The sequence below is a fragment of the Mustela lutreola genome, chromosome 10 (assembly GCF_030435805.1).
Source record: "Mustela lutreola isolate mMusLut2 chromosome 10, mMusLut2.pri, whole genome shotgun sequence".
NCBI classification, from domain to species: Eukaryota; Metazoa; Chordata; class Mammalia; order Carnivora; family Mustelidae; genus Mustela; species Mustela lutreola.
In genome coordinates this window covers 30,914,675-30,941,855 of record NC_081299.1, presented here as the reverse complement: position 1 = coordinate 30,941,855, position 27,181 = coordinate 30,914,675, and the positions used below count along the sequence as shown (strand labels likewise).

At 40.2% G+C, this 27,181-nt stretch overlaps 1 protein-coding gene across 1 annotated transcript in view; it reads right to left on the bottom strand.

Moving 5' to 3' along the window:
- Positions 1–252: 252 nt before the first annotated feature.
- SMAP2 (small ArfGAP2) overlaps positions 253–27,181 on the bottom strand; it is a 45,877-nt gene continuing 18,948 nt past the window's right edge. The window contains exons 2-10 of the mRNA XM_059134875.1: positions 16,797–16,930; positions 15,430–15,515; positions 14,363–14,441; positions 11,044–11,130; positions 9,955–10,036; positions 8,832–8,941; positions 7,843–8,008; positions 7,062–7,378; positions 253–1,628 (exon numbers count right to left, since the gene is read on the bottom strand). Coding sequence (XP_058990858.1) covers positions 1,503–1,628; positions 7,062–7,378; positions 7,843–8,008; positions 8,832–8,941; positions 9,955–10,036; positions 11,044–11,130; positions 14,363–14,441; positions 15,430–15,515; positions 16,797–16,930 — 1,187 coding nt within the window. The 3' untranslated portion in view covers positions 253–1,502. The remainder of the gene's footprint in view (positions 1,629–7,061; positions 7,379–7,842; positions 8,009–8,831; positions 8,942–9,954; positions 10,037–11,043; positions 11,131–14,362; positions 14,442–15,429; positions 15,516–16,796; positions 16,931–27,181) is intronic.

Genomic DNA, 27,181 nt, shown 5'->3' with positions numbered 1-27,181 from the left:
TAGTTCCGATGTTCTGAGGCGCTAGCAGGAGCAGATATCCACAGTTTCCTCAGCTCACAACTCCAGACACCACTGGGCAAAGGACAAAGGTCCCTTCTCTGACTGCTTGAGCCTGGGCCTGGGCCTTGGGCATTCCCAATATAAAATTTTTGAAAATCTAGGAAGTGGGGGGAACTACGACTGGAAAGCAGGAAACCAAGATGCAACTCACCCTCCTCCATGAGTAACACACATTAACAGCCAAGCAAAGGGTCCTTCCCTGCAATATTTATTAAGGAATTTACACATACACAGGAGAAAGGCAACCAGGAATTGTGGTTCCCACAGGTGAAATCTCTTAAGCAAAGTTTTCTTGTTTTAATTTTCAAGTAGGGTGAACAATGACTGACAGGAAAGCTGTCCAGGCTCTCTGCTTCACACACCTGGAGGAGGTGGGGAAACAGAGAGGCCTGGGATACACAGGCATGAAAGGGTGATTGGCAGATCAGGAGGGTGGGGGAGGAGGAAGGGAGCTGTGTGTGAGATTGCAATTTTTTTTTTAACTATACGAAAAAGTGGCAACAGTTTCAGGCTGTTGATAAATTAACTCCTCTCTGTGTAAACCTCAAACAAAAACAAAAACACCCAGAGCAGATGGGGAAAGAGTGGGAGGTGAAATACACACACACACACACACACACACACACACACAGTACACACATTAAGCTCTGCATTCCCACTGGAGGGGCTGGTCCTCCAGCCATAGAGCCAGATCCCACTGCATGTAGGATGGAGGTGGGGCAGGGGTGTGTTCTTGTGTGGGACCTTTGTGAAGTCTTTGGTGCTTATAAAGGCTGACTGAAGCAGTAAGTCCTGAAGCCTCAGATCCAGAAAGCAATTCAGGGCAAAGTAGAGTAATATTTTTGCTCATCCCCACAGGAGGGGGTTTGCCTCAGCCCAGGGCTAAGGCCAACGTGATCTAAGACCCAAGGAGTATTTAATTTGATTTCAGTACTTTCTTCATTCCCATAAATTATGGGAGCATGATATCTCCCTCTTCAACCAAAATTTCAAACATGTAGAAACAGCCTAGCAACACATACAGAAGTACCTCTAAACCCTCCCCTCTTTGCCTAAAAGACAACACCTCCAGACCTTTCTGAGAGTCTGACAGGAGGTTTAACCTCAGGGGAAAGGTACTCAAAGGTGTGCACCTTTCTCCCACAGTTTAAGTGCCTTCTGCCAACAATTCCTAAGGTGCTGGTGCCAGGAGAGGACTGGGGTTGAGGCTGCAGAGGAAGTCAGGATGGCGAGCAGACACATACAACATAAAGCAACAGAGAGGTCTGCGTGTCCAGGAAGTGGCTGGGCTGGGCAGAATGCCAAACCCCAAATGACAGATTGAGCAATTTCTAAACCAAACAGAGAGGTAGGAAAAAGGGATGGGACGGGGGAGTTGGGGAAAGAGGAAAACCGGGAGGGAGAGGGCTGAGGAGAGTGGGAGCCATACAGGTGTTTTGTTTTTATTTCCACATCTGAGGGCTGAGAGTCTGATTTGCTGCCTGTCCATTTCCGCCGCTCATCGACTGTCCATAGGTCAGCATGCCGTGGGCTCCACAGAAGTTCATCCCAGCCATCTGCTGGGTCATCTGAAAGGGAGAGAGGAGACTTTCAGACCCAGCTGTGGGCATGCAGCCAATTACTGCAAAAAGGCAGGGTAGGAGTCCTTCCGTCTACAGGGAGGGGTTGAATGAGACAAAGGGAAATTGTTATGGTACAGATCTGCCCTGAGCCTTAATAGACCATTTTGAGGGCTCCAGACCACGTAAATAAGGACTTCCCAGAAGGGAGATGCTGACAGAGATTAATGCTCAGAGAGGGAAAGCAGTCCTGGAGCTAGCCAACATAAAAGCAGCATGAGACGTTATTCTCTTTTTCCTTTCTAGTCTCTCATCCTAAAAAGAAGGGGCCTATTGTGAACTTGCCAGCCCCGAGAGTATGCAGCCGAGCCCCCACAGCAGCGCTCCTGTCTTATCTCCAGCAGAGTCATGACTGTCAGTGCCAGGGGAAGTGCTTGTGTGTGCTCAAGCCGAGAGAAAAGGAAAAAAGAACTGGACTGTTTAGAATGAACAAAGGCAGGCAAGAAAAAAAGAAAAAGAAAGAAAGAGAGAAAGAAAGAAAGAAAGAAAGAAGAAAAGGCCAATGGGTCTTCAATGTATGAGGGAGAAAAGAACCAGTGGAATAAGGTCTGGCCAGGGCTAGGACCTCTTTATGAATGAGACTGAAAGACTGGCCTCTGCAGTGAAGAGAGAAAACTATTTATCGAGGAAACTATTTATCAAGAAAAATGCCTTAAATCTCCCAAGACAGGTACATTTTTGTGTAAGTTCTTTTCTTGAGGAGAAGGGCTATTTTCCTGCCATCAACTTAAAAAAAAAAAAAAAAAAAAGAAAAGAAAAAAGAAAAAAACACCTCAAGTTTATAGAAAAATAGAAAGAACAATATAATGGAACCCACATATCCTTCCTTAAATTCACAATTGTTAACACCTTGTTTTATTTTCTGAGCTCTGCATATCTTGTATAGGACCTTTGTACATATATATATATATATATATATATATATATATATATATATTGTGTGTGTGTGTGTGTGTGTACATTTTTAAAAATTTTGTTTTAAAAAATTTTTTTAAAGATTTTTATTTATTTATTTGAGAGAGAGAGAGATAGCATGTGAGACGGGAGAAGGTCAAAGGAAGAAGCAGATTCCCCTTGGAGCTGGGAGTCTGATGCAGGACTTGATCCTGAGACTCCGGTATCTTGACCTGTGCTGAAGGCAGTTGCTTAACCAACTGAGCCACCCAGGTGCCCTATGTGTACATTTTTGATGAGCACTGAAAACAGCAGATGTCCTGACATTTCACCAATTAGTAAGCCAGGAGGCAGCTCATAAGAAAGAACACTTTCCTAAACCCACAATACAAAAATTGAGTATGATCACAATACTCTAACATAGGTTACATTTCATTTTCATATCTCTGTAGTCTCCTTTAATATAGAACAGTTCCCCCACCACTTTTTCTTTCCTGACGTTGTTTTCGAAATCCAGGCCAGTTACTTTGCAGAAAATCCTTCAACTTGGTTTTACCTCACATTTTCTCAAGATTGGATCCAAGTTAAACATTTTTGGCAAAAAATTCTATGGAAGTGATATCATGTGCTTCTCAGTACAAGACACCAAGAAGCACATGATGTTCATTTGTCCCACTGTTGGTAATCTTATGTTTGAGCACTCTACTAGGGTACTATCAACCGTGAGGTTTTCAGGGGTTTTTGTTGTTGTTGTAATTAGTAAGTAATCTAAAGGGTATTTCTGTGAGAATATGTGAATATCCCATTCTTTCTACAATTACTAGTTGCCATTCTTCTCTGTAAAGAAGGCTTTCCTTCCCTCTTTCCCACACCCATTTCAAAAAATATATCACTATAGACCCATGGATTTCTTTTCCTTTAGTGTTATAATCCATCAGTGTCATTCCTTTTGATGTTCAAACTGTCCCATATTTAGACAGTTGGAACCTCTAGAAGTTGGCTCATGTGTCCTGACATATTCTCAACAGTTTCATAGCACTTCATTACTTATACAAATAAACATGAAGGACTGAAAATAACGAATTAAAATCCCAACTATGAAAGCTAGAAAAAGAAGATCAGAGTAAGTCAAAAAGCAGCATATAAAAGGAAATAATAAAGATAAACCATAAATTGAAGTCAAAAACAAGCAAAGAAAAAATTTAGACTAAATAAAACAAAATCCTGTGGGGTTTTAAAATATATGTATATGTATAATTAACAAAATAGGCCACTAGTTAGCCTAATAGAAATGGCAAGAGGGAAGGAAACCACAAACATACCAAATAAGACAGGACAAGGGAGAAAGAAATAACCATTGAAAGAGGAAACTTTCAAAAAAAATCATGAAACAGACTGCTTGGCTTAACCTTTGATAAATGAATTTGAAACCCCAGATCTAGGTAATCTAGATAGGTAATTACCCTTAATCTAGGTAAAGAGAATTTTCCAAAACTGACTTTTTTTTTTAATAAGACTTTATTTATTTATTTATTTATTTGACAGACAGAGACCACAAGTTCCAAAACTGACTTTTAAAGAACAAAGAGAGAATGCTATTAAATTACTACACAAAGGTCCACACAATTGCATTCTACACAATTGGGGAATTCTACCCAATCTCCAAAGACCTATATAAACGATTCCAGACTAAAGAGAAAGGAAAACAAGAAAGTAGTTCTTATACAGCAGGTAAACATTGTCACCCAAACCTGAGAAAGACAGTGTGTGCACGCATACGTGTGGGCACACATGCTGCTCCAATAATACCTCTTTTTGCCCATCTCTTGGTTTTCAGACTTTGAATCACTTTGTTTCAGTGGATATTTTTGTATCCAGTGTAAAATTAGGCATTGCTTTGTAAGCCAAACATCTTTTTCTTTTCATAAAAGAGCTACCTGTTGATATGACTGCCGTTTGGTCTTAATTCTATCATGTTACATTTTTACTGTGTTTTGCTGTACTTCATAGTCTACGTACTCCATTTTGTTGTAGAGTATTCCTCTGGTATTTATAAAGTTTCATTTTTTGTTCTAGTGGTTAATTTTATACTAATAATTTCTATCTTTTGCTTCCTTTATTCTGTAATCAAGCTTCTTCCATTTGACACGTCAGCTTATTACACCCTTCAACTTCCACCTATTTCCTATGCAAAAATCAATTTATCCTACCTTCTCCTTTTTACCTTCTCCTCCTGTTACCATTGTTTGTTCTGAGTAAAACATATATTCACCATCAGTCCTTTTGCCAAAATGTCCCCACTCATCTCTTAGATGGATGAAGCTTATCTTCTGGCACATTCCACAGGGAAGACTTACACGTATGATATTCTCTGATTTCTTGCATATTCAAGATTTTTTTTTAAAGATTTTATTTATTTATTTGACAGAGAGAGATCACAAGCAGGCAGAGAGGCAGGCACAGAGAGAGGAGGAAGCAGGCTCCCTGCTGAGCAGAGAGCCCGATGCGGGGCTCGATCCCAGGACCCTGAGATCATGACCTGAGCTGAAGGCAGCAGCTCACCCCACTGAGCCACCCAGGCGCCCCTCAAGATTTTTTAAAAATGGCCTCAATCCTTGAAGGATTGCTTGTCTGGCTGTGAAATACTTGTCTCACATGTATGCATCTTGAAAATATTACTCCCATTGTTGTCTTTTTTTTATGTTGCAGTTAGAAGTCTAATGTCAAGTCTAATGTCAAGTTCTTTTTGTCTTTAAAAAATGGCAGATCTAAGGTCCTGAGTCAATCTCATAAAAAATGGCAGATCTGGGGGGATGGGAGGTAAAGAGAGTATTGGAGCCCTGAGAATTTTTCTTGTTCCATAAAATCTGAAAGTTTACCAGGATATATGTTATAGTTGACCATTCTGGGTCAACTTTTACATGGTGGGTTCTTTCAATATTATATTATTTTATTTATAGGACGTTTTCTTGTATTACAGATTTAAATATATTAATTCTGCTCCACTATTTAGTTTTTCTTCTTTGGCGTCTCCAAATATATTTATGTTAGGCCTTCTTTGCTTAGTTTCTATTTTACCTTCTCTTAGATTTATTTTCCTGCTTCCTATATTTAGTTTCCATTCTCTGACCTGTGTTATGCCTTTCTTCAATGCCAAGTATATTTTCAGTTGAATCTATTCTCCTTTGGTTAACTTGTAATTCAGACTTTATTTCTAAGATAATTGTGTCTCTTCGATTTCTTTCCTGAATGCTGGAAAGTTTCATTTCATAAATTCCAGTTTTTGTCCATCTTGGTTCTGAGTTTTTATATTTCTGATTCAAGCTGTTTTGTCTTCAAGTGTTAAAGGACATCTCATTCAGGCTGGTGGTTTGTTAACAGTTTTCTTCTGTTCATGGTTGTTTCGGGGGGAGAATTTTCATTTCTTGGTATGTTTCGATTTTCATTTTCTATTTTCTTCTAGTAATAGTTTGTATAAATGTGACCTGCCACTTTCTATTTGTTTTGTAGTGCCTTATTTTTCTGAAATCAGGAATAATAAATGGGTGTGAGAGTTCAGGGAGGCTTACTAGGTTTCTTAGTTCAAGAGTGCCCTCTTCTGTTGGTATAGTGAAATTATTTGGAAGGAAGGGTTTATCTTCTCATTTTGTGATTCCCTTTTTCCACTTCTCATTTCTTAGTTTCCCTTCACTACCAGGTCCCGAAAGAGTGCCTCTCCCTTCTAAGTCACTCCCACAGGGGATTCCTGGGTGGCTCAGTCTGTTAAGCATCGAACTCTAAGTTTTGGCTCAGGTCATGATCTGAGGGTTTTAAGATCAAGTCCTGAGTCAGGCTCCACACTGGCTGGGCATGGACCCTAATTAAGATTCTAAGTCAACCCCATTACTTAGAAGAAATGCTTTTCCAGAGCTACCACCTTTAACCTTATATATTTCAAGACCCACATAACCAGAGTTCTAACTGGCAAGTCTCAGACCTCCTCTCATCATCCCTCTAATCTCATAAGTCTTCCTTCCAGGGGGTGATTTGTCTATGTTCTGTCACCTCCAGCCCTCTGCTCCCCCCCGTCTTTCCACATAGCCTCTCTGATGCTGGCTCTGCTGGATTTGGGTGTTTATTGCCATGTAATGTGAAGTTTGCAGTATACCATCTACTAGATGTGGCAGTCATAAGTTATGAGTGGTTTTATTTGCATTCCTTATTTACCTATACAGGTTTTTTTTAAATTCTTGTTTTGAGGAGTTGTGTGGAGAAATTTAGACTGAGGCAATTATCCTCATTCTACAACAACCCAGAACTCCTCAGAAAGTCTGATGTTAGGTAGACCTTCTAGGAATAAAAAGGGTGGGGGAGGGTGGCAAACCTAAGAATGTCTCGCATTATCTCGTTCACGTTATAAGGGTTCAAAGGGTTCTAAGGGAGAGGTGACGTGAGACAGCCCTGAGGGAGGCTCCAAACTCTTGTCCCAAGGAAAATGGGGTAGCTTACCTGAGTTAGGTTCCACTGCAACTGCTGAGCGGGCTGAACCCCATACATAGTCTGGGGCACAGCTGCCATGCCTGCCATGTAGCCAGCCTGCTGGGGGGTCATCATTCCATTTGGCACGCCCATCATTGAAGCCTGCATGCCGCCCATATAGCCTGCAGGCACGGCCATGGGGGCAACCATCCCAGAAGCTCCTGGCTGTGCTACCATGCCTACTGGTGGGGGCATCATGCTCCCCATGATGCTGCTGGGAGGAGTGACCCCAGGGAAGCTGGGGTAGGCTGTGGGATATGCCATCTGAGCTGGAGCCATGAACATTGCTGCCAAGAAAACATAAACAGAGAACCGTTTAAGAGCAAAGTACACCAAGTCAGTCCAAGCTCACTGGCTACTTCCTCCTTGCCAGCTAAAATTTCTGAGTAGCATTTCTACTCAACCTAGAATGCTCTTTTACACAGCAGAACAGTGAGATTCCCTACAAGACTTGAGATGGCTTACCAGCGGACTGCTGACCTAGCCACTTTCCTTTCAGGGTTCAGGTCCAGACCCTGAGTCAGACTTTATAGCAGTGGGACTCCAGACCCCATAAAAGTATGGTTCTGAGTTACATTAATATCTACCTGCTGACACTTCATAACCTCACAAGGAATGTCATGTTCAGGCCTGTTTAGGGTATAATGTCCTGCGCCCCCAAGGCAACTACACCCTATTACAACAAATAATTTCTGTGTGTAAGTCCCCATGTCTCTGTCTGGCATAATGCCATCATCCCCGTGACATCTACCTTGGGCAGGCAGCTGAGGTGTCTGGGATCCATACAGTGAAAGGATGGAGTCTTTAGAGAGCTGTTTCTTGCCTGTTTCTTCTGATTTGCTCCCTGGCTCTGGAAACAGGTTCAGGTTTTCAGGAACAGAGCCGGCACTCCCTGCAGTTGGCATGGAACCTACAACCTTAGGGCAAAGAGAGGGCAGGGGAAGAGGGGAGAATTGGAATGGTCCTCACAGAAGTCTCGGTAAGGACCACCCTCATTTCTCTGCTGCTTCTACATCTGCAATAAGAATTCATGGGCAAGTTAATAGCTTCCTAACGTTTCTACCACACAAATATTAAAAACACCTGATAGATAAGATCTGGTGCAATTCTTTATTCCACAGTTGAACAAGTGATTCGGTGAAAAACAAACAAAAATCAACCTACAAATGATGCAGCCACGGAGAACTGAGTTTAGATCCCAGCGCAGCCACTTACTAGTTGCATAACAAGAGGCTAGTCATAAATTTTCTGAATTAATGTTTTCTCATCTATAAAATACCCATTTTGCAGGGCTGTGGTAAATATTTTAAGTTATAAAAGAAATACGCAAACAGGTATACAAAATCACTTAGCACTGTGCCTGGTCATAAGCAGGTAGTCCACCAATGGTAGCCATTAACAGTTTCAAGTCTTTTACACCTACAAATTCTCTGGCAGTAACCTCCATGCTGGGGAGCTGACCTGAAGTATCAGCCTTTACAGTGAGACACACCTTCAACAGAAGCCCACTCAAAGGACCCACTTTTTTTGGGCAGGAGACAAAAGGGAATGAGTAGTAACCCTAGGCTGTAACAGAGATGGCACAAGGTTTAAGGGAAGAATCAAGAATTAAGAAAGCTAATTAATTAATTAATTAATTAATTAAGTCCAACTCCACCACAGAAGTATGACTTGGTTCCATTTTATCAAAATTATCCTTTTCAGAATGTTCCTTAATCCTAAGGCATCCACATGACTCACCTTTCTGGAAACTGAAGAAGAGGGTGATGGAACAGAAGCCAGAAGATCTAAATCCTTCTCTAGGGTATTGCTGGTCTTACTATTTGCCATGGAGCAGGACACAGGAGCATCTGGAAAGAAATAGCAAAGCTCAACTGTAGCACTGCTCATTAAGCCCATGACTTCCTTCTACTCTAGATACAAAGTGCACAGAGAAAACCTATATGCTCCATCAGGGACCTGGAAATCTAGGCTTTGGACACCATCTAGTTTGGATGTAGCATTTCAAAAAAGGCCTCACCTTACCTTCCCCGGAGCATGCTGGAGAAGGCTGGAGCCCAGCTATCTGGGAAGGGGCAGCAGAAACCCAGACCTGAAGGCTTTATTAGCCCCCTAGCAAAGGGGCTGGCTGGCTCCCTTCTGGCTATTTGAGGGGAACAGCTGCGTAGCTTTTCTCTCTTTTTCAGAGATAAATGGAAGGTATAGAAATTATAAACCTAAATAGCCCATAACCTAAATTAGCAGAAATGCACTGAAACCAAAGTACAGCCATGAGATCTGTGAAGGGTAAAGAATGGGTTCTATTTCTGAAAGGGGCAGACCACTAGCTCAGGGTTTCAAAGGTTTGGAGAAAAATAACCACAAGGCTAATAGGCCATCTCAGAAACACACTGCACCTGAAAGTGAGAGGGATGGGGGCATGGCTCATGGGAGCTGGTTTAGTGAAACTTGCTAATGTTTACTGAATACTTAGTTCATGCCAGGCAAGGGGCAAAGAGCTTGAGAGGAACGATCTCATTGAATCCTCCCAACAACACTTCTGAAATAGAGACGGTTATCATCCTTATGACACAGATTAGGAAATTAATGTTCAGAGGTTAAGTAAACTACCCAGGGTCACACATATAGTAAGTTGCAGAGATGGGACTCCGACTCCAAACCACTACGCTATACTATTGCTCTGAAAAGTGTAAACACTTCTTAGAATGACTGCTGAGAGGTGAAACAACAGGAAAAACATGAAAGAACCATCTTAGCGATGAAGACACAAAGTAAAGAATCCCATCACTATCTATCTTCCCAGGATGACAGAGAATTCATCATAATATGTAAGAGTATGGGAGTGGGAAAGTCTGGCTCTTACCAAGGCCCAACAAATCCATGACAGGGGCTGAGGATTTCGGGGAGCTTTTCCGAGGTAGCTGTGGATCTTCTTTTTTCTGTGGCTAAGGTGAAAATATGTTAAAGAAAGAAATAAGCAGGTGTTTTTGAACGCTTTTTTCCCTTCGTCACTGTAAAGCCACAGGTGTTCTTGTGGTACGGCTGCCCTTATTCAGAGTTCCAAAGAAAGAAAACTCAGGAAGTGTCAGGTGAAAGAATCAAGTCAGGAAGTGTAGGTGCATAAACCAAACCTAAAGTGAAAAAGTTATCATCTGTGCTTGTCTGCCTTTCTGAAACCAAGACAACCACAGATCAGAAGATCCTATAAAAATAGCAGGTTTGGGCCCCAGAAAAATCCAAGAATAAAGGTAGGTGTCTGAGGGTATAAAAGCCCAGAGCCAACAAATCTCCCAGTGATTAGAAAAACTTTAATACCAAAAGGGAGATCCGTTTAAAGATTACCTAATTCACTCTGCCCGTATCATTAATGACTGTGTTCTGCAGACAGTGCGATTCAGAATGACAATCAAAGACTCTTCCTTAAGCAAACAGTAAAAAGTCCTCTCTCCCAAGATTCCAAGCTCTTACATTAGAGTATCCACTACTATAGCCACAATGTCCTGTGAAAAAAAGAAAGGTGTCTACTTCAAGATGATAGAGCAAGAATGCAGGAAGAGGATTAAAATGGATCAGTACAGCCCAGCTTCTGGACTGTTCTTAACCGCAACAGGAAAATGAGGTAGAGAGCGTCTAATGAGAGAGGATGCAGAGAGCATCTGCTCGGGAGGTATCACACATGGAACGTGCCTCTAGCTCAGATGGGGCAGATGCCGTCCCAAACCCCTCACTGGCCCCAAAGAGAAAAGTCACAGAGCAGATTAGGCAACAAGGCAATGGGAAAGCATCAGAAATGGCACCAGGCAATCTAATCTAAATGTGGAACCCTCTGGTTCCAAGTAAAATGGTGCAGAATGCTCTTAAGCCCACCCCACCCACCAAAAGGCCTCCTTCCCCTCCCCTCCGCATATACACAAACCCCAGGCCATCCCAGTGCGAAGACTTTCCCACTTACCATTTTAACTTTCTCAAAAACAACAGGTTCCATTTTTTTCTCTGGAGCTGGTTCACTTCCTCGTTTCCACTTGTCATCTTTTTCTTTCTGTAATGATTTAACAAAACAAGACAAAGAACACAGGCCCCACGGTGACCAATAGTTAGACAAATTGTAATTCCAAATGTGCAAAAAGGACAGAAAATATTCCTGTTGAATCTGAAGCAGGAGTCTGACAAACATGGGGGTTTCTTTGTACCACAGTAGCCTCAATGCTGTAAGAGGCATCTTTCACTAAGTGCCTCCTTGTTCTAACTCACCTATGACTCCTGAAATGCGAGTCCAGGTTACCTACAGAAGTTAAAAATGTTTCACCAGTTTGTTGCCCCTTTGTGACCCAAGTTTAACTTACTCATGCTTTGAGGGGTCCCCCTCATTTTGGTACACCAGTAAATAAATTCGTGTTCATCTTACCTAACATACATCCTTTGTGATTTTTTTTTAAAAGATTTTATGTATTTATTTGACAGAGAGAGACCAAGCAGGAAGAGAGGCAGGCAGAGAGAGAGGAGGAAGCAGGCTCCCTGCCAAGCAGAGAGCCTGATGTGGGACTCGATCCCAGGACCCTGAGATCATGACCTGAGCCAAAAGCAGAGGCTTAACCCACTGAGCCACCCAGGCACCCCATCCTTTGTGATTCTAATTCAATCATAAATCCTCTCAATGTTAGTCTCCTCTTTTTAAAATCAGAAAATAAACTGTAATTTCAAGCTTAAATATTAGGAAAACAAAAAATTAAGGATATAAGGCCAAAAGGGAAAAAAAAAAAAAAAACCAAAGGGATTAAAATATCCCTTTTAGGGGGTCCTGAAAGAGTTGCCTGGAAAAAAAAGCACATCAAAAGTAAGAGGTTAGAAAGTCTCTCAGTTTTCGTTACTTCCAGAGGCAGTTTCATAATTCTTTCATAGATTATAATGTATTGGTCTCATTTTTAACATCAAATAAATACCTAAATGCAGAACAGAACCTCAGAGCAAACTTGAGAACACAGACTTATAAGAGGAAGTGCATTCAAAAAACTATTCAGTGGGTTAAAGCCTCCGCCTTCAGCTCAGGTCATGATCCCAGGGTCCTGGATCGAGCCCCACATGAGGCTCTCTGCTCAGCAGGGAGCCTGCCTCCACCCCCACCCCACACCCCGCCTGCCTCTCTGCCTACTTGTGATCTCTGTCTATCAAATAAATAAATAAAAGAAATAAAATAAAATACTTTCTTGAGGGGAGAACGATCTCAATAATAATAGGGTTGATAAGGAACAAGTAAAACTAGCACTCTTCTACAATGCCTAGAAGACAGCATAAAACAGTGCAACTTCTGGAAAGTATATTAGCAAAACTAAAAAGAGACAAATACTGAAGCCCTTTGACCTAGATAATACCATATCTTGTAATGTATCTTAAGAAAATAATCCAAAATGTAGAAATATAACCTTATGCACCAAGAAGTTCATCCCAGAATTATTTATGCTGAAGAAACATTTAAACAACCTTTCTTGTCTTCTACATTGTCTGTGATATAGAATATACTGATCTAGTAACTCACTGAAGGATGTAACAATTAAGTTATGAACATTATATAAGAAACATAAAAATACATAATATGCTACACTGAATGAAAATAGTAGACAATTTATATAACTATTATAATTGTGCCTCCTAAAAGTAACTACAAAAAAAGAGGGAACACACCAAGGTGATCATCACTGGTAAAGATGATAAAGGTAGGCATGGATTTTCCACTTTAATTTTCTTATTATCTGTAATATGATATTATAACCACAAAGAACACATGTGGCTATGTCTGTTTCATACATGATGTAGTGCTTTAATACAGAACACTTTATTTCTTGAAGTGAAAAATATTTTATCTGTCCATTTAAAAATAATACTCTAACAAGGCCACTTTTTTTCAATTTGACTATTACCTGCCTTCACTTAGCAAATATTAATTCTTGGCATATAAATCTTCACAAGAATATTTTCAAAAACTAAGTACATCAAATAAAAATTCTTGGAAGAGCTTTTTGGTAAACAGAAGGTATTTCTTTCCTAAGTGAAAACATTCAGTGAGTAAAACAGGCTGTTTGCATGGGTATGGTACACCAGCAACGTAAGTCTGCATGAACACTATCTTCATATAGCAACTCTTCCCTCCTCCCCCATCATCTGGATTATCTCTGATACTCAGCTCTGACCTCATCTGATTTCATATCTTTCGGTACAATGAACAGCACTGAGCAGACAGACCAGTTTTCTACAAATCAAAGGAAATGTGTGTCCTTTGGTTCCAAACTCTTTTTGATGATGCCATCCAAGCTGTGGCTCTACACTGGGTTGATTCTTTCACAGAACAGTTATGACAGATTCTGGATGACTATGAAGTAAGAGTCCCTCATACTAAGTTGAGAAGGAATTATCTTCATCTAACTAAATATATTACCCTGCACTTACTTGCCTACATTGAAACTCACCTGCTAGTTGATGCCCCTTTTCACAAAACCCAAAAGATCAATCTGGGGCAGATTCCAATTAGTTTGACTTTAAATTACCTGGAAGGGCTTAGAGTCCTGTATATCCTCCATTAAAATACAAAACTGGAAGATGATAAATTGGACTTACGTTAGAGCTGGAGAATCCAGCTATACTTCTGAAGCTAAAGAAATAATCAATTATTCCTAAGCAAATTTACTATAGAGTTTATCAAAGGCTTTTTTAGGTTGTCATACTGGTTCCTCTTTAGTTGTCACTAGTCAGGCACCTTTCCTTCTTCAAGAAACCTTTTGTATTTCACCTGTATGTTATTCTTGTCCTAGTTACACTGTGCTTCAGATTCTAACCAAATGCCTAGGATGGAAAGTGAGCTTGACAACTGGTAGTCTCCTTCTAAAACCCTTTTCGGGAACAGGGTCCCATCGTGTCCATCAACACACTGGTAATACACACTGGTCACACTGAAGAAAACTTTGGTGATTTAGTTAATTTTGTTGACTTCATTTACAGAAAAAAATACATATATACACAGACATTTATACACATAGATACACAGACATATTACTAGTATGCCCAACATCTCCATCTGAAGGAATAATTTGGAACTGGGAATCATTGACGCCTAAATACAGATCAAGACAAAGAACTCACTGATGGTTTGCCCTGTCTGTCCCTGACATGGAAGTCTGCTCCATGATATCTTGTGGCCTTGATTCAATAATTAGCTTTTTTTTCTATTTTTTTTTTTTTTTTTATGATTTTGAACAAGGCTTGAAAGATTTATAACCAACCCTAAAAGCATTGATGTCCAAACTTCGGTCCATGTATTTCTTCTTCTCGTATTTATCTCGAATAAATCCCTCGACAGCTCTGCAAAAGCTTATTAAGGTTAAATCAAACAAATCTTTCCCATTGTCTGACTCTAACAGGTCGATCTGTATTCAACAGAATGTTGTCCTCCTCTTCCCCTCCTGCCCCGTTTCTCCATATGGCTCCTGTTTCTTCACATGCAGTTTCCCTGACCACAACCTTAAAATGCTTCCTTCATGGTTACTGCAGGGAATCACCATTTCCTATGATTTTCCTTCAGGATAATGATAGCAGCAAATGGGATTAATCTTCATACTGACATCAGAGGAACCTGAGGCTCTTCTAGAATACAGGTAAAGCAGCCAATTATCTATTTTAAAGCCCCTGGGTCAAAGGCCTTATACAAAGGCACCTGGAGTGCACCTTAAAACTATAAGCCCTGTATGTCACGACCAGATTCTGATTAGTGTCTCTTCTGCAGGGCCCAAATCTGCATTTTAACAGGTTCCACCCACACCCAGCAAAAAGCAAACTCTAAAAAGACAGTCTACAAACCACATTTTGAGAAGCACTGCCTTTATGACATTTGGTTTTGTGAGTGAGTGCTACGCCCTGTTGAGGGGATGGGGGAAGAAAGTTATTGATTAACTGGTTAATAACAGTTCATTCTTTCACAGAGGACACAGCAAAGGCATTAAGAATGAATGGTAGTTTTGCTGATTCAATACAGCACAGTAATCTATTCTTTTTGGCACACAATAGTTTCAAAGATTCAAAAACTATCAGAGATGTCACTTTATGGGAGAATTCACAGTGAGCCACTGCAGTCTTAATTCCCAAATGAGTCTTCTCCATGTGGCAGCACCATTCCAATATTAGAAAGTATAAATATGCTTTTTGTATGTGTTGGTGGCAGGAGAGAAAAAAGCAAGACTTTGACTACACCACATAGAGATGGCCCAGTCAGATCAAGGGGCTTAAGTCTTATGTGACTCTCCCAAAACACCAAAATACCAGTCAGCCTTCTAAGTCACTCCAGAAAAGATACGGGTCTATTTGAGGTCGCCGAAAAGTCTCAGGAAGGTAGGCTTCATAAAGTCGGTTTGCCTTTCCATTTCCCATCTCCTGCATGCACTGCAATCAAAAAGATGTAGAAACATGGAATGTCAGGTGAGGAAAGACTTGAAAAACTTTTTGCCCAACTGCAGCATTTTACAACTAAAGAATCAACCCGATGGTGGCAGAACAAGATCCATGCTCATACCCTGATTTCCTATCCATGATTCTCTCCACACTAGTGCCGATCATTTGCCTCCATGATTGTCCATCACAAACACACCCTTCGTGCTTTTTATTGAAAAATCTGACAAGATATATTTAATTCAATAATAATTCAAGACCCCATTTGAAATCTCAAGACACGCAACTACCAATTAAAATGTCTACTTGATAAGCAATAATCAGTATGTAATCAGGCAGGCAATAATTGAGTAATAACTAGAATTCTGAGTTTATACTATTAATTAACCTATTCAGCTTTATTACCAAGACATGTGCTTCCCATTAGGCCTTTTAAATAGATTCCTTAACACTTGTGAGGGGTAAATCCCTGAATTTTTTATCTTCAAATTCCCAACTACCTCCATGGCATGTAATTTCCTTCATTAGATATAGTAAAGTGTAACTGAAAAATACAAATAATCTTTTAGACTTTGATGACTCTATAAAAGCAGTCTAAAGTAATTTCTAAAGCCTTTTCTAGTTAAGAAAACCTCTTATTTCCACCACCAACTGTAGCAACTATTTTCTTTGGATCCTTTCTTCCCACTCCCACCCCCCTAAAAAAAGGAAAAAAGTTTTGATGTGGGAAGAGAACAGAGAAGAATGAAGCTACATAGAGCTGCAGATCTTAAGCCAGCGAGACTCACCAACATAAGTGTCTTACTCCCAGCCCACCAACCTAACAGCAAGCAAGATTCACACACATATTTTAGCAATAAAATATGTCTGTAAGTTGGAGTATCTGTGTGTGTGTGTGTGTGTGTGTGTGCGCATGCACATGCGTGCACATGCAGGTGCGCACGACTATCTAAAACTACAAATGTTAGATCTGCACATCCCAGGGGCCTTAAAAAATAATCCAAAGATCGCCCTTTATACCTTGGGGGCATAACCATGGGGTCCTAGACCACAGACTTTGGGTTTTGAAGGAGGTAAAATATGGGTAGAATAACTTATATCTTAAATAGAAAGAGTAAGAATGTTCTCTTAAGGTGTAAGAATCTGACATAAGTGTTTCACAACTAAATTTTTCTTTATCTTCACCCTTGTGCCCCGTATGATTGAAATTCATATGGAACTACTATTACATGGAAATATGGGAACAGCTGACTCACTGTTGGGCTATGTAAGTACCTGAATCTGTTCTTGAGTCCACTGGTCGAGGTTAACTGATTTTACCCTGGATATGTGCACCCCCAGATTCCTGTGGATTCCAGCACATCGAATGCAGATGAAGACACCAATGTTCCAGGAGGCCCATCGTGGCCCTGTGAAGGTCAGGAACAGGGCAATAAAACATAAATTAAAACAATATTCAAGGCCCAAGTGGGAATACTTAGATTATCAGACAACATTTCTGCTAGAACATAAAGGAGGGAACCGTTACCACATTTACCTTTTTTTAATGGTTTTGTTCACTCCTCCAAGGATCAGTGCCTTTTTTTTTTTTTTTTAAGTTTAGTTTAAATTTAAAGATACCGTACTGTGGTTTTTTTAGTATATTCACACAGTTATGCAACCATTATCACTATTTAGCTGCAAAACATTTTCATCTCCCCCAAAAGAAATCACAAACCCATTAAAAGGCACCCCCCTTATTTCCTCTCAATTCCTCCCACCAGACCCTGGGAACCACATATCTCTCTGTCTCTATAGATTTGCCAATTCTGGATATTTCATGTGAGTGGAATTATATAGTATGTGGCATGTATGTATGGAGCAGCTTTTTACAGTATTTGAGAATATGATTGCTAAAATGCAGATGTTATAACACTGTTACTCATATAAAAAAGTATCCCAGGAGAACAGTGCAAAGTCACATCACATTCCATTTAGTATCTTGCATGAATAGCCTTCTCTCAAGAAACTTTTCAATGATTGTCAGGCCTGGATTCAGTTTTCCTACCAGGAAAAAAGATACAGACATGCCAAGCCAGCCCAAGTCTCAGCCTGAAATTTAAAACTTTGTTTATCTTCCCCTCCCCACCAGGCCTATAAAATATGCATCCTGATTAACTTAATAGGATCTTCTCCCCTTGAGCTGATGTCCCCACTTTACCTAACTACAGAACTCTCTCGATTCAAGACTGTCAAATAACAAAGATGCTTACTTCAATAAAAAAGAAATCTCAGGTATACATTTTAATAAAAAAACTTATATAATCTCCCACCCCTTGCCAACTTTGCTCATTCTATTAATCACTCTGGAAAATCATCAAACTCCTCTTCATAGTTTTTAAGCAGGAAAAAAACAACTTGCTTTTATATGATACCTGCCAAAAAACTACTGAAAAGTCACTAATGTTTCCTTCTCCATCATTCCACTAGGCAGAGGTTTACCATATAAAATAAGCATGATACCAAAGTTAGAGGTTGCAATAAAGAATGAAAAGACACCAAATGATTCTTTACAGAGATAAACAGGATCTGTTAGAAGAGCCAAGGGCACTGGACTTCAATTCTGCCAGACAATTACTTGGTTAGTCTGCAGGTTCTGAGAGCCACTTTAATGGAACAATGCTAGAACTGTATGGCAAAAAATTATTCTTAGAAATCTGAATTCACAATTATTATAAAAAAGAATGTAATTTTCTTAATATTCAGATACTATGGCAACTACCATAAATACAGAAAGCTCCAATCCTCCCTATAACCACCAGGTGGTGTTCTCTGCCTGAAATCTTATCCCAGTACCTTCTTATTGCAACTATCTTGATAGGCTCAGATTTATCTTCTGAAAAGAACTTCAGCCGCTTGAAATCCCTAAATGGATTTGCACAGAGGGTCTGCCACACAGCTAATACATGCAAATGATGAACACACATCTTTCACTGGTGGGGAACTATATAAAAACAAAATGAAAGGCCCCAACAGATAGAAATGAGGTTTCTCTGGGTTTGTGTGTCTACACTGGGCTACAGTTTTCATAAAGGAATATAGGTGTATGATTTAAGTTATAGGGGATTAAAAACGGGACCAAAAGCTAATATTTTGTGTTTCTTTACCATTTTCTCTTTGCTCCAGATTCTAGAACGCATCACGAGATAGTTAAAATATATTTGTTTACTAACAACAACCAGAAGCCACTAACTAAAAGTTAGCTGTGGAATGTTACGCTGTTTGCTTCCAGGCCCTAAGTCCACAGATGCTGATCCCCAATCCTCTAAGCCACTGTCACAGCTGTGGAATTTCTCCAGATCCCATTATAGAGTATGTAAAGTCTCTTTGCCTCTGAGGAACACAAGGCCAAGACCTGATACTATGGAGCCACTAACAAGGCCTGAGTACAGAAATGCAGGCAATACTATTTTCATGAAAAGTCAGACCGCCTCCTCTGATCCCCTCCCACATCTGTCCACAACCTTTTCCCAGTGGAACAGTGACAGTTGTAGCTCACTCAGCCTCCTTTAGTTTTAAGCCACTAGATTGATTAGTCAGTAACTACATGCACCATAAAAGATTATGAAACTGGAGAAGAGGAAAACACAAAAGATGAAGGTTACTTTATACATCTGAAAAGGCAGGAAAATGCTGTTATTAAAAGTACAATTTTGGGGGCGCCTGGGTGGCTCAGTGGGTTGGGCCTCTGCTTTCAGCTCAGGTCATGATCTCAGGGACCTGGGATCGAGCCCCGCATCCGGCTCTCTGCTCAGCGAGGAGCCTGCTTCTCCCATCCCCCACCCCGCTTCCTGCCTCTCTGCACTTGTGATCTCTCTCTGTCAAATAAATAAATAAAATCTTTTATTTTAAAGTACAATTTTTGCAGCCAGAAAAAGCTTAGATTTAAATGTTAGCTCCATTAATAATTAGCTGCATGACCTTCAGAGAGATACTTAAACTTGCTAAGCCTCAGTTTCATCATCTATAAAATGCGTACCTCACAGAATACAGAGGGATGATAATATAAGAGAGCTACATGTAATAACATGGTATAGAATGAGATTTCCAGTACCCATTTCCCATTCACCATCTTCCCTGTAAAGGCTAGTTAACTCATTAATATGCATATACCAACACTCTATGCAACACCACAGAACGCTTCTTTTTAGACAGAAATATGAGTTCTGGTCTTAAAATGTCAGAACCAAAACTGACTGACTAAACATCTGAAAGAAAAAATTTACCCTGGATCCAATTTCAAATATTCTACAAAACATGAAATTTTATAAGCAGATTCCTTTATCTCCCTGAAAATATTCCTTGAAAATATACTATCTAAACCTCCACCTATTCCCCTTCTCTGCTGTACTCCCCCACCCTGCCTTTGTGCCCACACATGTATTCACCACACATACATAGGCCCCAAACTGTCAACCTGACAGACTTGGATTCCACAGTACCTGGGGTTGCTGCAACAAGGCCAGCCTACTTAAATCTGGTAAACTTCCAAAGATAAAAACAATTGTTCAGTACACATTGGTCATGGCAACAAAGCAGGAAATAACAAAAGATACCCCTTTCCAAGTTGAAAATGGAAAGGGACTCTGAGAGGCAATACTATCAACCATTTTAAAAGCAAACAGGATAGAGAAGCGATATAAACTGGTAGTAGTTAGCACAACACAAGAACAAGGTCATGGCTAAGTGAACATACTCCACAGGCCCCGAAGAGCAGGTTCCAGAAGCATTAAGTAGTATTAAAACTAGGGCCGCCTGGGTGGCTCAGTGGGTTGAGCCGCTGCCTTCGGCTCAGGTCATGATCTCAGGGTCCTGGGATCGAGTTCCGCATTGCGCTCTCTGCTCAGCAGGGAGCCTGCTTCCCTCTCTCTCTCTCTGCCTGCCTCTCTGTCTGCTTGTGATCTCTGTCTGTCAAATCAACAAATAAAATCTTAAAAAAAAAAAAAAACTAACATGTAGTCACTCTGCAATAAGCAATCAGTGAAAAATTTAAAAGTATATGGATTTGGTTGATCTGTCAAGAATTTGACTGTGGTAAGCACCACCTCAGGATCAGGGAAATCTGGGCTTACAATGAGTGGTTGCATATGTTCTGACAAGTCTTTTTAGGGCTTATGTTTCCATTTGTAAAATGGAAAGCATGTAAGTAAATCCTATTTACATTCAACTACTGGAAAGCTTCTACATACCAACTACTGCTATAAATTTCCTTTGCTGCTACAACTTCCCCCACCACCAGAGCTGCTAGCTTTTAGAGGGTTCTGGGCTTGAGAAGTTAGCAGAGAGAGAAAAAACTACAGTTACAGATAGCTTGAAGCTAGTATTATAATAATTACAACTTGCTGATCTCTAACCTATGGAGTTCTAAACAAATAAATACTGAGCAAAAGAAAAACACACTGATACATTGATGGCTACACATACTGAGACTTGCTAGCATCCTGGAGCAACTGAAAAGCTCTTCAACACCAAAGGCCAAGGAAGAAAAAAAAATTTTTCCATCTTTACATCCAAGCCCTGTTGAGTCTATCCTGGAAACTCCCAAGTCTATCAATCTCTACTTAAACCTATCTCACCTATAAGCACTTATTCTTCGAACATTATTTACTGAGTACCTACTATATGCCAACACTCTGCTTCGGTACAGGGATACAAAGGCAGACACAGTACAGGTAAGACTCCCTGACTCAAAAAGCTCACAGACTAACTGGCCTCTTTAGAAAGAATAATCTTTCTAAAACTCAAATCTGTACAGATCAGAACCCTGAATACAAACATGACACAGGTCTCACATAGAACTGTGAAAATGTAAACTGGAGCGAATTTTCTGAATGGCATATTCCAAACTAAGCTCTCAATCCTTTGCCACAAAACCTGTTCTTTCTCCATTCTTCTTAGGATCTTAGTGAATTACAATTCCATCCATTCAACTGTATCAGTCAGAAATGTACACCTTTCTCCCTCAATCCCCCATATCTACGCTATCACCAAGACCACAATATCTCTCAGTTCAGAATCCCTTCTCTCTGTTGGCAATGCTATTTCTCTAATATGAAGTCTCCAGATCTCCTGGACTAGCGCAATAACATCCTGATGTCTCTCCACTTTTATTTTTATGTTCTCTTCCCCTCTAGCCCCAAACCAAAACCATTTTCCACAAAACAGCCAGCTTGAACTCTCAGAGAAGCAAAAGCAACCTTATCTTTCAGCTGTATAAAACTGTGAAAGACTTTCTACTATCACTGTTGGATTAAAGAACAAAATACTTAACATGGTCTCCAAAGTCTATGTGATCTAGCCCATGCCCACTTCCCCGGCTTCCCAACTCCAATACCAGTCTTCTTTCATTTCCTCAAAAAACCAACATGCTCCTTACATAGAGCTTTTGGCCTTTGTACACGTGGACCCTACTGCCTAAAAAGCTCTTTCCCTGACCCCTATACCACCACTTGCAGCCTGGTCAACTCCTATATATATCAAAGGTCATAGCTGTAAAGTTTCTTCCTCAAAGGAACCTTTCGTTGGCCCCTTTCTTCTGGCTTTAGCATTTTACTATAGAAAATTTCAAACACACAAAAGCAGAGTATAATTAACTACCACCTTCTGCAATTACAAACCTCTGGCCAATGGTTTTTCAGCTATACTCCCACCACTTTCTCTTTCTCCCAACCTTGGAACATTTTGAGGCAAATCTCAAATATCATACCATTTGATCTGTACATAATTTGGTGTACATCAGTAAAAGACAGGACTTTTTAAACGTTACAAAATTTTATTTACCTTTTGCTTTTTCCTAAGTCATACCACACTTTATCATATTTTTATTTGTGTAATGGTTTAGCACGTCTTCTCCACTAACCAATGCCAAAAGAGCAGACAGCAGACCTGTGATGTTTGCTGTCATGTTCCCAGGACATACATGCCATAGTTCCTCAGAAAGCAAAAATTATTTAAAAGTAAATAAATTCTTTGACTCCCCCTTCCCAACCCATTCAATTCATCAGGAAAAGAACAGGTAAGAATTCATCAAGGAAACAATAGGTCAAGAACACATATATTAAGAACGTTCATTAATATATTTAGAATTATTTAATAAAAGTTAGAAATAACAGATTACATAAATGTTGTAACTCTCTAATATATAAATATTTCCATGTTACACTAATTTTTAAACAGACTTTATTTTTAAGTAATCTCTACATCCAACATGAGGCTCGAACCCACAACCCCAGATCAAGGGTTGCATGCTCCATTGACTTAGCCAGCCAGATGCCCCCACAGTATACTAATTTTAAAACTGAGTTTCAAAACAGTATATGCAGAACAATTCCATTTTTAAAAGTATGAATAAATATATGCATATGCACAGAAAAAAATGTCTAGAAGAACATATGTAAAATATTAAAAGCTATTATTTCTGGGTAGTAGGGCTGTGAAACACCTATTTTCTTCTCTATATTTTTATGTACTCACTGAATTGTTTGCAATGAACTTCTATTACTTTGTAATAAGAAAAAAACAGTACAGATATTTGGAAAACAACACAGCCATCCATGACTCCTTATTGGCTGCAGGAGAGGCTGAAACACCTTAACATGACATATAAAACCCTCTAGGAGTTTGTGCTTTACACATGCTGGGCAAATCATCATTCTGAAACTTGCCATGTACTCATACCTGTTTACCTATACTATTCTTCCTACCTGGAATGGCTTTCTCCCCATTTCCTGCTTCACAAACTTCAAAACCCAGTCCAACGTCACCTCCTCTCTGAGGCCCTCTAATGGAATAAACCTTGATCTTCTTCATGGTTAGTAGTCAGTGTATGCTTTGCTCTTCTAATACTTAATATCTTACTATACTTAGTTACTTACAAGTCTCTCTTGCCCTAAATAGACTGGGAGCTCTAGAAGGCAAAGACCACACCATTTATCTCAAATATTTATCCCAATGCTTGCAAACAACCAAAATTAATATTTGTTAAGTGAAGCCATCAATAAAAGTATATATGATTTTTTTCCCATTTTGCAAAATGAATGTTTTCAAACACCTTAAAGGTGAAGCTACCACACAGAAAAGGGATTGGTTACTTTGGTGAGGCTCCAAAGGCAGAACTAGCACCAGTGAGTAGAAGTTAATTTTAGCACACTCTGGGGAAGAAATTTGTAACAATTAAGGCTGTGTGAAAACAAATGCAGCCTATCCAGAAATGGTAGAATCCAGTTAAGTGCAGGTGTTTAAGCAGAGGCTGGATGAACATCTCTCAGGGACAGCAGAGAAACCTGCACAGTGGATGGGCAAACCACGAGCCCCAAGGTGACTTCTACACTGCAGTTCTACTAGCTGATCTGTAGGTAATTTGGGAGTCCCTTTCTGTTGACCTTCAATGGCTCTGAGAATGCAGCATGAGATAATCAATTTATGAAGATGTTAGGTCTTGATGAATCTAAGGAACTGAATCAAATTCAGTGTGTGGAGCCTGTGACTGGCACTGAAAAATGGCCTGAATGTGACAGACACATGAGTAAGAAGCTAAATCAACAAACTCTGGTTTGAAAACAGGGGTTACTTGACTTGGTCCGTCATTAAATCCCAACACAAAATTTAGGAGTCAAAGTGATAAAGAAGCAGTGATTATTTAAAGAACAATTCTAATGTTACCTCAGTTCCACTCATCATGTCCCTTCACCCCCCGATTTACCTACAAAGAATGTGCAGAAACACCATAGTCATCTTGGAGAAATTAAGGAAGGCTGCTGAGAGGTATGTTTACCAGCCAATTTTCATCTACACAAAAGAAAACTCACTTAGTTCCCTCTTCTAAAATAACAATAAGCAGTAACTTTGAATGTCTGCATGCATGAACATTTTAAGGAACCACCAGATCAAAATAAGGGCTTACTCAATCAACCTCTGCTCTCAGAATGTTCTGCAAGAGAAGTTCCTTTCCATCCGGTCTGTCTTACAAAAATGCTGTTTCCTTTTACAAAAAAGAGACACTGTCCATGTTCACGTATTTGAGAAAAACAGAAGTTAAGCTTTTTGAATCTTTGAGACAAAGCAAACTGAAACTTTTCTGAGACTGATTAGAGAATAAAGGTAAATACTACACGAAGGAATTTTAAATTGGGAAATCAGAGGTAGAAAGAACTTTAGCAGTCACTGAGTCTAATCCCTCACTGAATGCGGGCTATCCTACAGGAGACCATCTGGGTCTTCCTTGAATAGCTCCAGTGCTAAGTGAGTTATGTACCATTTCAAAAGGTGGTTACACTCACTGTTAGATGACAATCACTATTAGAGATGTCTTCCTAATACTGAATCCCATTATTCTGCATTTTTATCTCCTGATGCTTCTTCTAGACTCCTCCCATATTTATATAAAATAACAAGGTATGCAAGATAAAGATGGAACTTAAGATAGTGTCTACTCAGGGCCGCTTGGGTAGTTCAGTCGGTTAAGCATCCAACTCTTGGTTTCAGCTCAGGTCATGATTTCGGGGTCCTGAGATAGAGCCCCACATGGGGCTGCACACTTGGTGCAGAGTCTGCTTGTCCCTCATCCTCCCCCTCTTCTTCTCCCCACTTTCTCTCCCTCTCCAACAAGTAAATAAAGTCTTAAAAAAAAAAAAAAGAAAAAAGAAAAAAAAAAGATAGCAGCTACCCATACACACAACCGAGTATGAAACAGATGAGCCAACTCAATCCAGGAGGTCAGTGATAGAACAGAGACAGCAACCAGATTGCTATGACATCAGTGGAGATGAAGCGAAGAAACATATCCTCCTACCAGGTAACCCAAAAAAAGGTTAGTGAAGTACAATGCTGCCAAGCACTCACTGATGAAATGATTAGTTCAATCTAAATCTAAACCTATTCCAGCAGTTAACTTAAAATGTCTTTTCTCTGAAGACATTAAAGCTCAGAAATCAACAGGGAAGCAGACATGTTTCATCTTTCTATAGGTGTTAGCAGGGCTTACAGACCAGGATTTGCCTTGACTTTGCTCAGCCCTTGGGTAAGGGAGAACCAAAATATTAAATACAACTGAAAAGGGGCCTAAAGGAATCACTCCAAAATAGTAACATAGCCAAAAGGCCAGGGGCCAAAACAAGGCACATGTCTACAGCTGCATGGAGCAGCTTTGCTCAGCAACTTTACATGGTGGCTATTGACCTCGATATCCTAGCAAAAGCAGTGCTTGCTTTGAACTAGTCAGAAACATGCCTGTACAGACCTCCTGGTATCTACTTAGCCCCCACTGCCACACCGTTAAGGACAGGGGTTATCTAAGCTGTGCCACTCATCAGCTGTTTGACTTCAGGCAAGCCAATTCACTTCTCCAAGAGTCAATTTCCTTACCTAGATAAGATTATCTCTGAAACCTAACTTTTCTCAAAGGTAGTAACATTATCTCTAAAATTCATTGAGCTACTCTGAAAAGACTCAAGGGCAGTTAACTTTTAGTAAATTTAGGGCCTCACCAGTCTTACTTTCCTGGTTAGTAGTAGGTGAGGATTCACTGTAGGTTAGGCTGTAACTATTCCTTCCCGTCTGTCCCAGCAGTGGATAACTAGTGCATACTTAGGTGATGTTTCTAGTAATAAAAAAAAAAAAAAAAACACTACCCAATCAACCAACCTGTACCATTATTACTCAACTCTTTGGAACACTTCAGAAGGGGAAGAACAGGTCCAGTATGTCCTTTTGGTTTTTTTCCCCCCGGCTCTGAAAAGGTCGTTCTAGCAAGGTATGCTCTGATGATGTTATCACCCCATTCAAAGACATGTAACTGGACCCCCATGGTCTAGTGACTTCAAACTCCTAAGTGTGGCTTAAATTCTTGCCTGATCCAGGCCCTTCTAGAATTAATTCTTATTACTCCTCTCTTTACCTCTATATACCAATAAAGACATCAATTCCTCCCCTTAAAACTGTGTGTACAATACCAGCTGCTATGCTCCAGCTACAGAGAAATGTCTGAAGGTAAATCCTCCCCACAGACACCCAGAGGTCTTTTTCACATTCAGGAAAGGGGCACAGACAGAGGGACTCTTAGGCGAGGTAAGTCCCTGATTCCAACCACAGAGCCTCCAGCAAGTCCTGGAATGGCTGTGCAGTATTCTTGGTGGTGCTGTCTGAAAGCCTGAGACAAGGTCCAAATCTCTTGGGGTTTCCCTGGGAAGTTCTGGTATGTGCTGCTATGATTGTTTTTACAGTAAAGAGCCAACATATTTTAAGGAGGGAAAAAGAGCTAGTCAAAAGATTTTCTGGCCAGGGTTGAAGAATCTCATAAAGTCAGTAAGAAGATTCAGCTGATTACACAAGCTGATGCCTCCAATGGAGGCCAGTCCTCTGAAATTATGAACATAGAATACCGCAAAAAATACAAATCTGAACATGGCCACCTGTTCGTTTGAAGACACAATAGGCTTTCTTGAAAAAGTACAGAAAAGTAAGGCCCCTAAGCTTTCCTTTCATGCAGTGATGATGGCTTGTCTTCAAGGACGCACACATGGCCACTCAAAGAGACATCAAAATCTCTCCTATTCCTACTGACTGGCGCCAAAAACACTAAAAGCATCTCGGAAGAATGTAAAGCAACTTCGGAGGAAAAGAAT